At 53.7% G+C, this 15849-nt stretch overlaps 1 protein-coding gene across 1 annotated transcript in view; it reads right to left on the reverse strand.

Annotated features, from left to right (window-relative positions):
• SLC4A3 (solute carrier family 4 member 3) overlaps positions 1-15849 on the reverse strand; it is a 51609-nt gene that overhangs the window by 34210 nt on the left and 1550 nt on the right. Inside the window, exons 2-5 of the mRNA XM_029912784.1 lie at positions 7665-7816; positions 6674-6854; positions 2115-2250; positions 848-1028 (exon numbers count right to left, since the gene is read on the reverse strand). Coding sequence (XP_029768644.1) covers positions 848-1028; positions 2115-2250; positions 6674-6854; positions 7665-7816 — 650 coding nt within the window. The remainder of the gene's footprint in view (positions 1-847; positions 1029-2114; positions 2251-6673; positions 6855-7664; positions 7817-15849) is intronic.

Here is a 15849-nt window from a genome sequence, read left to right on the forward strand (position 1 = left end):
CCTAGGGAGGTGGTGGAATCTCCTTCCTTGGAGGTTTTTAAGGCCCGGCTTGACAAAGCCCTGGCTGGGATGATTTAGTTGGGAATTGGTCCTGCTTTGAGCAGGGGGTTGGACTAGATGACCTCCTGAGGTCCCTTCCAACCCTGATCTTCTATGATTCTATGACTGACAAGATCCAAAACAAGGCCTGGTGCCACAGGTCAGTTATTTCCTCCTCTGCTGTTGTGGCATATCGTCCCTCACCCCCCAGAAGGAGCTGGCTCCAGACTTTCCCTGCACCAGTTCCATTCCTTTACCCTTGTCTTCACCCGGCTCCCCTTCAGCATCCTCACCAGTCTCTCGCTCATCATTAGCACCAACGAGAGACAGAGAGGCAGGCAGATGCAGAGGTGATGCAGCAGCCAGCCAGCCCTTGAATGAGGGCAGCAGCACTGCACTGTCTAGGGAAATTGTCCCAGACATAGTGCTGCCAGGGGAGCTGTCACTCACACCATAAATTAAGGCCAAGATTTATCAAAAATGGGAGTCTAAAATTAGGTTCCTAAATCCATATTTAGGCACCTCAATAAGTGACCTGGATTCGAAGTGCTGGTTGCCTGCAACTGCTGCCGATTCAGTGGGAGCTGCCAGGCGCTTAGCTCTTGTGGCGATCAGGCCACTTATTCAAATGCCTAAAGATGGGTTTGAAAGCCTCACTCTAGGCTTCTGCTTTTTTCAGTGGTGAGTATCTAGCCCCCAAAGGGTGCTGGGTGGCACCCCCTGGTCCCCGCCCCAAACAGCTCCATGGCAGGGCTGGGGGAGGCAGGGCAAGGGCAAAACAATAACTTGCAAGTCCCCCTTCCCTCACCTCTTTGCACTCCGAGTCCTGGGCTCTGGGGTCCAGCATCTCGATGCGCTCCTCACCCATCAGGGGCACGCACGTGTCGGCCGTGTGGTTGTGGTTGTGATGGTGGTTCCCCACTATCGAATTCATACTGGAGCTGGAGTGGTTTCGGGGGAAGAACCCCTCCTTCTCATCATTGGGGTGGCTGGAAAGGACACCAGCAGCTTTCAGAAGTGCGAGTGGGAGTCACTGGGACAGTCACTGCCCTTCGGCTTCCTTTCAGCAGCAGGATGCTGGGACACTCGGGCAGCAGTTTCATGGGCTGCACTCAGCTGGCGCTTGCAGTTTGGGAAGCCCAGTACTGAGTAGGCAGGAATAAATCATCCCCACAACCCAGCTGTGGCTGGGCAGGAGACATGTGAATTCCCCACTCAGAGATTCCTCTCGTCTAGATGGGGCCCAGGCCCACTGGGGGAGCAGGTAGTGCTGGGAGACACCAGCCCGGATCCAAATGAACACAGGGACTGAACTCCTCTGAATGCAGGAGACAGTTTATGGCACTTGGCTGGGGCAGGGCAGGGCAGGGCTGGGCACCTGTGCCCTACGCTCCCTTTGCAAGAACCAAGAATAAAGCAACTGATCTCTGATCTGTTCCAATCACTTCGGGACGCTCCTCTCTGCTCGCTCCACCCCACACCCCCTCTCACTGCCCCGCTAGAGCCCTTATACCTCATCATCATCTTGGCCCCACAGTCCCCACCTTGCTTTCCCTTAGGGACCGTTTCCTCACCACGGGCCACAGGCCTTGTCTCTGTTCACTCTCCTGCTTCCCTTCCCTCTCTATTCGCCTTCCCCGGCGACCTCTCAGGAGTCCCGTCCCGAGGGCCCTTCGCTAGCTCTTCCATTGCCTCCCCCGAGGCTCTGCTCCCCTCCCAATTCCCCCACCCCACACCGCGGCCCTGCTCCCTCTGCCCCAGGCTATGACACCCCCAGTCCCTCTCCCCCTCAGCATGGCCCTGCTCTAATGAACACTCCCTGTCTTCCCCTCCATCACTCCCTCAGAGGCTCTGGTTCCTCCACTTCATCACCCGCCATCAGGGCCAGGCCCTATTCTGAATTCAGGTTGTGTACTCCACCCCTTCCCTTTCTGTTCCCTCTACTGCCCCGGCTCCCTGAGCCTCTCGCCTCTGGTTCTGCTTCCATCTCTGCACCTCGAGTCTCTCCATCACTCCTGCGTCCCCTCCTCACCCCCGCTACCCCCTCACGCAGTCCCCAGCTCCTGACCGCCTACCTGTGCTTGAGCAGAAGGGCACGCAGCACGTTGGCTCTGTCCTCCCCTTTGATCTGGTCGGAGATAATCATGGTCTCCACCACGAGATGAGCGATGCCAGGAAGGGTGGTTTGCTCCAGGTCCAGCAGCACAGCACCTGGGCGAGGGAGGGGGAGACAGCTGGTCACGGTGCCCACCTCCAGCATCCCCACAGACCCCGCCCAGATACTAGTGTTGCCAGCTGGGAGAGAGCAAGCACCAGCACTGCCTTTAGGCAGGGATCAGCGAGGCCACGGGGCCTGGCACTTCCCCTATGTCCAGTCAAACACACGCCAGCATCAGCCACCTTCTCACACTCCCCCACCCCCCGCATGTGCCTCTGCCCCTCACCATCGTTCACCCACATCGCACGCTCAGGGTTTGTCTGCACTGCAGTCAGAGGGCAGACCGCAGCACTGCAGATATACCCAGGCTAGCTTTGAGCTACCTAGCCTGAAGAACAATTGCAGCAAAGCAATGGCAGTGCAGGCTGTGTGTACCTGGGTACGTATGCGAGCGGCTAGCCAGAGTGCCCACGGCTTTGCTGCTGTTGTTACCGGAGCTAGCTAGATGTGCACCACACAGCCCTCACTCACTAACACACCGTTCTCCCCTCGCACTCACACGTGTGCACTGCTCACCCCCACCACGTTCACACTCGACTGACCCCTCACACTCATTGTAACGGGAGGGCTTGCCCCATGGGCTGGACTAAGCCAGCCCTGACTACGGGATGATCCCCCTGAGAGGAGTCAGATAACTCCAGTACAAAGGGAGAAGGAAGTGGCAGGGGACAGGAAAGCCCAAGAAACTGCAGTTATGTCTGTAGACCCTGAAGGACCCTGAGTCAGCGGGGGGAAAGCGCAAGAAGCAGGAGTGTGAGGAAGCTCTCCAGGCAGGGAGGCCTGGGAGAGACTGCAAAGGCTTGTGGAGAAGGCCAAACTCCAGGCAGGAGGTGCTGGGAAGCAGAAAGACGGCCCTCAGAGAGGTGGGGCTGGGATGAAGACTGTCAGTTCGCGTTCTGTTTTTCTGAGACTTTGTGTTATTTTGGATTCTCGGGAGACAAAGACCGAACTGGAGTTGGGGACTAGAGGTCAGCATGCACCTGAGGGGACTGGACCCCAGGAGGGGGTTGTTTGAACTACCTGTGAACTGAGTGAATACTGAAAGGGGCCTGCATACTGGGGGGGAAGCAGAGGTAGGGTGCTCCTGAGCCACCTCTGGCCACAAGGGGACACTCAGAAGGCAGCTGCCCATATTACATTCATACGTGCACATGGCTCGCACCCCACCCCCCCACCATTCATAACACACTCACTCCGGTCACCCCTCACACTCATGCCCAGGCACCAGACACCCTAACACTCTCATACACCCGTGCCACTCACCCCCTCACCCATCAGTCACTCCTCCCTCACACTCATCCACACGCTTCCATTCAACTGCAACTCGCTGGTGGATGAGCTATACGGGAGCTGCCAGCGTGTCACAAAGACCCCTCAGGCCTTTGCCCAGATGGGGCTTCATGCAGCCTTCAGGGCTTGCTCCCATGATCCTCTGTCATTACTAAGGATAAGATTGTGTCACACGGATTCCGTGACTTTGAGAGATCTCTGAGACATTTTCTGCTACAACTTCAGCCCCGTGCCCTGGGGTGGGAGTGGCCCCGCAGCGCCGAGCCGCCGTGGGCAGCAGGGACTGGAGCTGCTAGTCCCCCCTCCCCCAGCCAGCCTCCCCCCCATTATTTTTAGTAAAAGTCACAGACAAGTCACGGGCTTCTGTGAATTTTTGTTTATTGCCCACGACCTTCCTGGGACCTTTACTAAAAACAACTGTGACAAAACCTTAACCTTAGTCATTAGTCTCTGTTCCTGACTCAGAGGTGGTGGCTGTGAAGTGCCATCTCTGCATCTCTCTCCATCGCCCAGGGTTGGACACAGCTTCCTCATCACTTGGGGATATGAAGTCTGGGACCATCCCCAGCAAATTAAGGAAAGCTCTTTCCCTTTTTCTGGGCCCAGGAGTCAATGTCGGTGTCTGTCCCTGTCTCTCCTCTGCCCTGCTGGCTGCCCAGTTGCCCTCTCTGGGCTTGGTGTCTCCTGGTTTCCCTCTGCACAGAGAGTCTGTATCGGGGGAGAGTCGGTGTATCATAGAATCATAGAATATCAGGGTTGGAAGGGACCTCAAGAGGTCATCTAGTCCAACCCCCTGCTCAAAGCAGGACCAATTCCCAACTACATCATCTGGTGTAGTTCTGCCCAGACCCGTCTGTCACTGGTTTGGATTTGTGCGTCCCTGTCACTCCGTGACTGGGGTTTCCTGACAGGGTCTAGCAGCTTGAGCATTGTTCGCTTTGCCCAGGGAGCAAACTGCCCTGCCCCTGGAGTCAGGGCTGCTGCCCTTGAGGACCCAGGCTGGAGGAATGGGCCATGTTTGCATTTGGGGTTAGCTGCTGACCCACTTGTGTTTTGTGGTGGGGGGCTGTGACAAGGTGCTGATTAGAAAGACTGCAGAATCAGCCCCCTGCCACGCCAGCCCCATGTGGGTGAATAAAGTCGAGCTGGATGGAAAGAGCCTGCCCTAACTGGGGAATGAGAGCCAGCTGCCAGCCCAATCAGCCCAGGGATATATAAGAGGCTGGGAAGAAGGCAGCGGGGTGGTGGGACGGAGGAGAGTGAGGGAGTGCAGGCAGGCAGGGAGAAAGCCCTTTCCCCCTGGGTTCAGACACAAGGAACCCAGAGCTGTATAAGCTGTATGGTGAGCACAAATAAAAGCACCAGTAGTTTCAGAACCAGAGGGTCTCAGAGTGACTTTATCGGAGCCTTGCAGAGGCAGGAGCCAGGAGGGCCAGCTGTGCTCTGTTCCGGGGCGAAGGGGGCGTTTGCTGCACTGGCTGAGGTGGCAGCAGGAGTGTTCTGCTGTGGGTGTCAATGAGTAGGGGGAACGGGCAGGTCCTGCTTGGCTGCTGTTGGGGGTGAAGTTCCCATGTGCAGAGGGTTTGTCTGCAGCAGGATCACAGCACTGAATAGTTTTAGAAACAGTGTATTGGGAGGCTATGTTGCTAGTCGTTTCTTTCAGGCCTAGAAAACCTGAGAAGCGTTTTATTGCCATACTTTTACAGTCTGTCTGAAGTTCCCCTCGTGTTATTCTGAAGCACGGGCCTGTATCATTTCAGACGTGTTCAGACTCGTGTTTCTGCAGTAACATTTTAGTTTGTTTTGTGGCTTTTTCTGAATACCCTGATGTGTGTCTCCCAGAGCAACCTCCAGGGTCCTGGTACTGTGGGAGGGTTCTAGCAGGTGCATGTTTCTGTGGAGATACTCTTGTACAGAACATTTAAATCCAATACACCTAAAGAACGCCTCTCCTGGGTGGGTAGAGGCCTCTCCAACTTGCTCTCCCACATAGTCTGGATGCTAGGAACAGCGCAAAGTCTTCCTCTTCCCAGAGCATAGAAATAAATTCAGCTCAGACCTTCTCCGTCGGCAAGGCTGGTCCTAGGGCTCCTCCCTCAGGATTGTTCAGCCCATTTCCCCAGTCCTCTCTGTGCAGAGGCAGAGTCTCACCTCACCCTGCCTGCCTAGCCCCTTTCGGGCAGGATGAGGTGCCATCCTGTTACATCTGGGCTCTGGGTACCTTTCATTACAAGATACAATACAAAGTCATGTCAGTGCTAAAAGAGCAGCATATTTGCCACTCTTGCCCCAACACAAACGCACTGAGCCCCAGGCAGCCAATATGGCCCACACCAGCCTCCCAGCCCCATTGCTCCAATAACCCACCCCCACCCCCTGCCCAAATGCTTGCTCACGCTGGGGCTGCCAGCAGACTCAGACTGTTCCAGACCAGGGGCAGCGAGTTCCAAAGTCAATAGCTTCACCCAGAGAATGCCCTACCAGCAGCCCCCGCTCTTTCCTACTGAGGGGGCCCTGGTTTGGGCGCCGCTGTGAGCGTGTGGACCAGGGGAAGAGGTGTTGCCCTGGTAGGAGGCTCCCAGGCCATTCCGGGATTTAGAGAATGTGATTCATTTCAACAAAACACCTCTGAGCGGCAGCTCACAACCGCACAGCTCTTGGCAATGGTGTGTCCTGTTTCACGAGTTCCCATCTAGGTTGCACAGTCTCCTGCCTAGAGAGGACATGAATTTCTTATGGAAAAGACAAACTTTAAAACACAAAACCCCTTTGGTCTCTTTATTGGCCCAATGCGCAGGCCCTGACACAGGGTGCGCGTTCCAGCCACTGCTTGGAGTCAGCAGTCATGTCTGCTAAGACATGAGGCCTGGCACACCAGAGGGGGACCCTGACACTCATGCCAGAGCCTGGTCACACAGGCCATAGGAGCCTCTCTCACTTCCTTAGTTTTCCTTAAAAGAACCTGGGTTGAGACACTGTTGAAGTGTCTATTAAGGAGACAGAACCCACGAATAGCAGCTGCCCTACAAATGTCTCCCCCATGGTGAGGCCCAAATTCACCTGGGCAGTTCTCCTGTCCTCTCTCTGCAGGAGCCCATCGGTCATGCAAAGGCTGCTGAGACTCACCGTGAGCAATGGTCTTCCTGAGCTCCAGCAGGCTGCGGAAGGATAGCGAGGCTACGTGAGGCTTCCCCCACCGTGCTGTGTCCTCCTCCACGTCCTCCTCAAACTTGATCCAGCGCGCTGTCTCCTTCCAGTGCATCTCCTGGTTCTTATCTACGACCAGCTCGTTCAGCTCCACAAACACCTGCCGCCCGGGGTTAAAGCAAAAACATTCAACTCAACAGCAGCAGGGAACCTCCCCAGCAATACCGGCTCCACAAGCGATATCACCTTGTCTTCACCTCACTCCACCAGCTGAGCAGAGAACACTGGGCCAAAGGACTCTGCTAACTGGCCCAGGCGCAGGACACCTAAAGGAATGGGGGAGCAATGGTGTCCTCTCTCGCTCATTAACGTACGAAAGGTTTGGTGACCAGAAGTGGTTAGAACAAATATCCCAGGGACAGCTGGCAGGAGTCCCCAGCAATGCACAACACCAGAGCATACCGCGCCCATTCTTTCACATATGTCACTCCAGAGCACACAGTGACCCTGGAGGGACGTGAACGGTTCTACCCTGCAGCTCTCATTGTCTCTAGTGTGAAGATTTTGCCTCTCTCACCAATCACTGGCCAAGACAGGAGAGATTCCCCCCCGGCACAAGAGACCTCCCATCCTGTCACTGCTCTCAGCAGGGTGGTGCCATTACTGTGCTGCCAACTCCCCTGATTTTATTGCAATTATCAGGATATTTGATGTGTTTCTTAAAACCAGACCTTTTGCAGGGATATGATTTTTGTAAGAATCTCTGCTTTCATTTTAAAAAGTAAGTTTCTAGCCATCCTGGCTGTGGAGAAAAGATTGAAAATCTGAACCCTAAGACCAGAAGGCAGAAAGCAAACCATCAGAACCCCACATTTACTACTTTTAAAATCTTGTTATTTCTAAGCCCATCTCCTGCTTTTGGGGGCCTGATGTGATTTGTGGCCACCTGGAGAGGGTGTGGCTTGTATACCTCATGGGGCCTCCTGTCCAGCTTCTTTTTCTTCTTCTTCTTCTTGATAGATGGGGTTGACACCATCTTCCTGCTGGTTCTGGTGCTCTGGCTCCTAGATGGTTTCTTCACCAGATGCCGCCTCACACCAGGGTTATCTTCAAAGCGGTGGCCTGGAGACAAAGCAAACAAGGAAAGATGGATGGTGTGTTTAGTGGAAATGTGCTGGCAGGCAGGCAAACACACAGGTCTCTCAGCAGCTCCTGCTAGCATTCCCATTGCAGCTGGAGCGCTCACACTCCAGCGAGTCAAGTTCTTGTAGCCCCCAGTATTTGGCTGTTTCTAACATTTGAGAACAATCACCCGTTGGGATGACGCTTTCCAAGCTCACTCTGCTGAGCAAGAATTTGTCAATATAAAGTCAAGTAAAATGGTTATCCCATTTCTGAGTAGGAGGTGAGTGACGAAATTCCACATGCACTTCCCAGGAGTAGCAATGTCCTGGACCCTTCTGGGCCAGCTCCAGCACCACAGCATGGGGGAGTGCGATGCTACAATCTGACAGGGAAACGGCCCCGAGTGAGAAGTGCCTTTGAATGCCCAGGGACTGCCAGGCACTAACAGTGGCTCCAGGAACAGCCTCGCAGGGAGACAATGCCTAGGGCTGGGTAAGAAGCCCTCAGTGGGAGAGTATTTTTGTGCTCCATTTTAATGTTCCTCTGCTCTTTGTGAGCAAGAGACAAACCTCACCCAGGAAAGGGGCTCTCCTGGCTGAGTCTGTGGGGTTTTTGCTGTAACATGGTGAGAATTAGGCCTGATTAGGCTCTGCTGGGAGAGTCTGAAGATCAGATTGTGTGTCCTTGCAGAGCTTGGGGCGTGGGGTTCTTTTTTTAAAGCCGTTTCCGTCAATGCTCCACATGCAGGAAGGCCATGCTACGTGTGACTGTGGCTAACTCAGCCGTGTAGCATGGAGGGGAGGGATTCCTCAGCCACTGCCAGTGACACGTGGAAGTATCTATGGCTGCAGAAAACACTGGATGACATGTTGTGTTACATGATCATGCAGTGAAAGGCTGCAGTGTAATAATGCAAACACACAAGGGGCCAGAGTGAAGGCTGCACCATTAACTCTAGCAATCCCTGACTTCCAAGGGATCAGTCATGCAGCTTTCATGCTCTCTTCCAGTTCTGACTTGCCGCGTCCAGCTGGCTGACTCAAAGACACCTGAACAGCAAGGTTGCATTACAGGTTGACCACTGCATGCTGTCAGTGCTAGCTGTTACATCTACATCAGACCTGGCTCCTGCAGTGCTGGCGGCATTAGCAATACCAGAGAAAAGGGACAGCGGACATAAACCCCCATGCAACAGGCCTGAACAGCGACTGTCCTTCCGACTGCATTGGTGCTGTGACAACAGCATGCTGTGGAGGGGTGAGGCTCCCCTGCGAGGCGGAGAAGCTGAAGCTTCCTTGGAGAACGCCGATGAAAGGGGGCAATGAAATTCTGGGCTTTGTTACAGGGTGATGAGCCGCAGCGAAAGGTGGATTAGGTTAGTCAGGGAGCCCCCCAGTCCACTGTTTCCCATTAGGTGGGGGTCTGTGGAGCCTCCCCAGGCCTGCCTGCAGGGGAAGCCAAGATCTGTTCCCCCTGAGAGGCTCATCAGGGAAGGAGAGTCACCTTGCCTGGGGGGCTCCAAGTCTCTCAGGACAGCCCCGTCCTGCCCGGGATGAAGGGCAGCATCTGCGCGCTGTCCTCTTTCAGCTGGGCCTCAAGAACTTTGACCTTCAGAATGTGAAAAACATCAGACTTCAAAGCAAAGCAATGCCCCCACTGGCGCTGCAGCACCTCAGCCATGGTTTGCGGCGTTATGCCCCTGTATCCATGGGAATGTGGGCCCCTTCCAGCCACGGGAAGGAGGTCTCCAGCGCCAGGACAGCCACACCACAGCCTCGCTCCTCGGGAATCTGGGTCACTACGTTAAAGATAGAATAGATCCATACTGAGCCTGTGGGGATTTTCCCCATTGGCTGCGCGGCTGATGAGAGTCCTGCTGACAGTTGGACTTCTCCATATTCCATTACTGGAATATCAATGGAAGCCAATAACTGCCCATCGACGCCAGCGAGCTGCTGCTGGTGTTCTGGGAGCTGCACTGCACGGGGGCCGCGTGTTCTCTCTGCATTCATGTGCATGCACACGGATTTCACTATTTGTATGGTGTGTGTCCGGGGTAGAATGGTGTGTCTTTGTGCATGACTGTGCTTTATGAATGTGGAGGTGATGCGAATGCATGTGAAAAGAAGCGTGTGGCTGGTGTGTGAGTGCAATGAGCGTGTGTGATCTGTATGAGGTGAGGGCACAAGATGTGAATACACCTTTTAACACTATGTTCACGAGGCACATACCAAACTGACTTGTTGATGTATACATTTCTACGCCTCCATCCTTGGAGAATATGAGCGTCATTTAATCTCACAACACACCTGTGACGTAGGGAAAGGTTATTTATCCCCATGCTACAGGCAGGAGCGCCGCCAGCTTTTCCGCCGCCCCAGGCGGCAGAAGGTCCCACCCCGAAATGCCACCCCCCCACAGAGGCGGTGGAAGGTCCCGCCGCGGAAATACCGCCGCGGTCGCCGCCCCCCCAAATTGCAGCGCCCTAGGCGACCACCGGCCCTGGCTACAGGTGGCAACAGGGGCCCAACAAGGCTGAGGTCACACAGTGAGTCTCCCAATGGGAAACCCCCATCCAATAGCAGGGGCAGCATTCTGCACTGGTCACCTGAGGAACAGCCCCAGGCATCATTCCCTCAAGGTGCTAGGAGCCTGGAAAGCCATGGCGAGGCCCTGCCTGTGAAACTGAAGAGGCCAAGCCTCTCACTAGCCCCTCTAGTGGCCTCTTGTAGTCGGTGAATAGTAAGGGGCAGACGATGGAGCTTGGCAGGCTCTGCATGAGGGCGCTCAGGGCAGGTGAGCAATTCCCTATCAATACTGCCTGCTGGGATCTCTTTGGAAGAAAGCATTGGAACCTCTCAGACACCTCCACTACCTCTGCTAGGAGCGGTGGATCCCTTGGTCACCATGATGGAAGGCAGCTGACAGAGCTAAAGGACTCAGAATGCAAAGATGGGCCTACATCCTCCAAAAACAGCCACGGGTTTGGGTATCTCAGTAAGGGACCCAGCCTGAGGCCCCTCAGGCCCAGTTTTCAGAAGGGATCCCAGTGGCTTCAGCTGGAGTTCTGGGTGCTCCGCCCAGCCACAAATCAAGCTCAAGGTATGTGAAGCTCAGCACCTAAAGTCAGAGATCACTGTTGTAACTCTGGCCCATGTTCTGAGTCAGCAGCAGGAGACTATTGGCTAAGGCTTGTCTAAACAGAGGCCTAATGCGTGACCAGCCTGCTGTGCTCTAAGTCACTGGGTGGACCCTGCAACCACACACTAAAAGTTCTCTCATGCAGGGGCTCTCAACCTTTTGCTTTCTGAGCCCCTCCTCTTCCCCCATATGCTATAAAAACTCCATGGCCATGTGTGCCACAGTAACTGGTTTTCTGCATCTAAAAGCCATGGCTGGCGTTAAGGGGTAGCAAGCAGGGCAGTTGTCCAGGGCCCCGTGCCACAGGGGGCACTGTGAAGCTAAGTTGCTCAGGCTTCTGCTTCAGCCCCAGGTGGTGGGGCTCAGGGCCCCAACGCTTCACCCCCATGCAGTGGGACTTCAGCTTTCTGCCCTGGGCTCCAGCAAGTCTAACACTGGCCCTGCTTGGCAGACCCCCTGAAACCTGCTCGTGGCCCCCCAGGGGACCCCAGACCCCTGGTTGAGAACCACTGCTCTAGTGCACTGACGTCCTGCTGCTACAACCTATGGAACTTTAGTGTGCAGTAACAAGGTCCACGTGGCCAGTTAATGTGTGGCTTGCTAGTGCCCTGTAGGCTTTCATCCCGGCTTGCTGAGCACTGCATTTCTGTGTAGACTCGGCACAGTCGTCTGCCCCACCCTGGCCTAAAGCCAACCCGAGTGGAGTAAAAAGAAACATCGAAGGACACCAGAGACTGCGGTAGTTGCCTTATCACTACCTTTTTGTGATTGTGCCAGGAGCAAAGTGTGAGACAGGATGATAACTGGTGAGATAGAAGCTGGGAATGGGCGAGAGGGGATGGACCACTTGATGATTCCCTGTTCTATTCATTCCCTCTGAAGTACCTGTCATTGTCCACTGTCGGAAGACAGGATACTGGGCTAGATGGACCATTGGTTTGACCCAGTATGGCCGTTCTCATGTTCAATTTCCAAACAAAGTTTATTGATCAAAGATCTAATGATTGGTACATGTCCCTTCCAAAGAAGTCATCGAGAGTCTCCTCCACTAAGAGACTCAGCAGGTTCCCCCCGGCCTTCACCAGCCAAGGAGCACCTGTGCCGGACAATCAAGCCATGGCCCAAAGCTCCCTAGCACCTCAAGAACCTTAGTTTGCAGCTGACACAAAGATTGGGGAAGGGTAGATAATGCAGAGGACAGGTCAGTGATACAGAATGATCTGGTGTACTTGGTGAGTGGGGTGCAAGCAAACAATACTTGTTTTAATATGGCTAAATATAAGTGTATCTATCTAGGAACAAAGACTGTAGGTCGCACTTACAGGAAGGGGGGAACTTTATCCTGGCAAGCAGGGACTCTGAAAAAGGCGTGTGGATAATCCGCAGAACATGATCCGTCAGTGTGACACTGTGGCCAAAAGCACTAATGAAATTCCCCGGCTTATGGATCCAAGCATTACAAATAGGAGCAGGGAGGTTATTTTACCTCTGTATTTGGCACTGGTGTGGCCACTGTGGAAATACTGTACCCAGTTCTGGTGTCCACAGTTCAAGGAGGATGTTGATATATTGGAGAGGTTTCAGAGAAGAACCTCAAGAATGATTAAAGGATTGGAAAACTTGCCTTATAGAGACAGACGCAAGGAGCTCAATATATTTAGCTTAACAAAGAGAAGGTTAAGGAGTGACTTGATCATCGCCAATAAGCACCTACCCGGGGACCAAATATTTGATAAGGGCTCTTCAGTTTAGCAGAGAAAGATCTGACATGATCTAACGGCTGGAAGAAGCAGCTAGACAAATTCAGACAGGAAACATTTTTAGCTGTGAGAATAATTAACCCTTGGAACAATTTACCCAGCGTCGTGGTGAATTCTCCATCACGGACTATTTTTAAATCAAGATTGGATTTTTAAAAAAATATGTTCTAGTTCAAAAGAAACTATTGTGGGGCAGGCTTCTGGCCTGTGTTATGCAGGAGGTCAGACTAGATGATCACAGTGGTCTGGCCTTGGAATCTACGAATCTAAGTGCATGTTGCTGGCTGAAACTCAAGCAAAAAAGACTGTTTGTTCTCCTCTTCCCTGAAACAACAGCTCCAGCGAAACCTGAGGGATGGCATCTGCAAAGTAACTAAAAACTCCTGACAGAAGCATCCCAATCTGTGACTGGACTAAGACCACCTAGCTTGACCATGCTGTGCATTACCCAGAACAGATCTGCTGAATGGGATTTACCGATGCCTCAGTGAAGGTAAAGAAACCCGTCTTTGCTTCCTCCACACCCCTAAGATAAGCTTTCAAAGAGACTGAGCGCTGAGTCAGTCCAACTCAGAAACTGCTGCTGGTAAAAACAAACCACCGAAGAAGGTGGGGGGAGGCCAAACACACAAACCCAGGGAATCCCGGGGTCAAGTGTAAATCATCACATTTCAAAGAATGGAAGTAACAAAAAGTGGGCCTGACAACTCACCAAGCACCTTGCTTTCCATTCCCAGCACCTTTGTTATTAGCAACAGTTTTACAGCAGCACCTCAAGGAGTCAGCCAAGGGCACGACTCCAGCACATTGGGTGCTGCACAGACCATAGCCAGGCAGTCCCTGCCCCCCAGTATGTCCACTCCAAAGAGATGAGACGGACAGAGGGCGAGAGGAAGGAAGGGTTATCACCGTTTTACACGTGGGGATGGGGCAACTTTCCCAGGCTCTCACCAAGAGTCTGCAGCAGAGCCAGAAACTGAATCTCAAGCTACTGAGTCCTAGCCTGGGGCTTTAACCACAAGCCCATCTTGCCCCTTGTGAGCTCCTTGGGCCTGGGACAGCACCCAGGACAAGAGGGGGCCTTTGGGCAGCTACCACAATAAAACATGAGTAGTAATACTGTTGGCTTCAGGCTGAAGTGTAAAGCCACCTCTTTACTGCTGCTTTCGCCGCCACCTCCTAACAAAACCCACATACCAACACCCATGCAGCCTACCCTGCCCTGGGGAGAGACGGGCAACAGGAGCCAGGGCTGGACTCTCTGATTTCTATATAATCGCTGGAGGGCCTCCAAGACCAGGTGGGTGGATGGATAAGGGGATGACGAGAGGAGAAAAACTGCTCCCAGCATATTCTCTCTCTCTCTCTCACACACACATACACACACACACACACACACAACCTCTCTCTCTTTCATGCCTCTTCTCATCTTTCTTCTTTCTCCAGTCACTGGACCTTGCCCAGCTGCCCAGCAGCAGGTTTCACACCCAGGGCCACACATACTACTGAATCCTTCCCCACTATCTTTAGTCCACACTGCAGAGCTGAGAACTTGATACCAGCTGATAGTGCAGTCAGATCCCAGACCCCAGCTCAAATTCCTGCAAACAGCATACATAACAGCCTGAGACTCTGCCCTAGGCTTTGCATATCCTGAGACCACCAGGCTACACCAGCTTGGTACCAAAGACAAATGACAAAATGTCGTTTCCACAATAAGTTCCAGTCCAGAGCTGCATCTTCCCTGGCTGTGGGGCAGACCACTCCAGATCTGCATCCAGGATTGCTCAGGTAAGACGACGACAGAGAAATGCCTCAACACCACAGTGACTGGTCCTACACAAATACCTGAGACACAACACAGACAGTGGGCAGCGTCTTCCAAGTGCTCAGACACAGGGGCACAGGAGGGAACAGTGGGAACTGTCTGGGTGGGAGCTGTGTACCACAAACTCTAACTCAGGGGCGCCTATTCTGAGACACAGACCAATGGACAGACAGCACTCTGCATGTGTGAGTGAGAGAGAGAGAGCGAGCTCAGTTCAGGGCCCTGAGCCCTTCACTGCAGTGCAGGTCAGGTACTTACAGACGGGCTCCCCACCAGGGTAACCCAGCTGGTTTCTGATGGCCTCCCATAAATCATAATCTTCAAAACTGAGGGCAAACTCCTCCAAGTCTTCGTAGCCGACCGCGTTGTGGATGCAGCTGCCTATCCCCACCTCTGGGATGTCACCCCCTCCTGCCTCCTCTCCATCATGAATGGCCGTCATTGTGTCCTTGGCAAGGTCAGGGGTCAAGGCTCATGAGCTATGCACCACACTTGCAAGACCCAGAGTTTGGTGTTGTTTATCTGAGTTCCAGAAGACGAGCTGCCCAGCAAGGTCCCTGCTCTGGATGACCTGTCAGGATTTTCGTAGCACCATGGAGACCACCATGCCCTCACTGTTTGGGTCCCCCTCGGCTGGGGAAAGGCATGTGATGCTGGTGGCAGCAGCCCTAGGGACTGATGAGCTCCTGGAAAGAAAGGTTCCACTGGGGGAGGTTTGCTGCGGGAAAGGCTGTAATGCAGGGCTTTCTCCACTCGCTCCCTGGGCCAAGGGGCTCTTCATCAGCAGAGGAGTTTCCTGCTGGAGGGCCAGAGACCCTGTGCATGTGTAGCACTGCCTGCTCCTCTCCCGCTCTCCCCCCTTTGGTGACTCGCTCCCTCCCTCTCCAACCTGGAAAGCAGCCTATTGAATTCTCCATGTCCTCAGGCCCAGAGCATGCATTTCCATGACGTCTCTTCCATCTGCTCTCACATACGCACAGGGGCAGATCCCAGGACACAGGCTGCACCCAAAGGACCCCAGGTACCTCTCTAAACAACAGGAAACACAAGTCACAGGTCCCAGCTGGGCAACAATTATCCAATGATTCTGGGCTTGAGTGCCCTCAGAGTCACTTCAGCAGGGGTTTCTCCCTTTCTCAGATAGGACAGCTCCTCCCACAAGGCTGCTGCAATACCGGCACTCTCCTGGCAAGCAAAGACACTGCTCGCTGGGAAAGTATGTCACGAGGAGAGGGCTGGAACTAAGGGATGCATGGAGCCCTAAAATCAAGAGGGTAACAGGATGGAGGTGAGAAAAGGCA

The sequence above is a fragment of the Terrapene carolina genome, unplaced genomic scaffold (genome assembly GCF_002925995.2).
Source record: "Terrapene carolina triunguis isolate 2854851 unplaced genomic scaffold, T_m_triunguis-2.0 Scaffold243, whole genome shotgun sequence".
NCBI lineage: Eukaryota > Metazoa > Chordata > Testudines > Emydidae > Terrapene > Terrapene triunguis.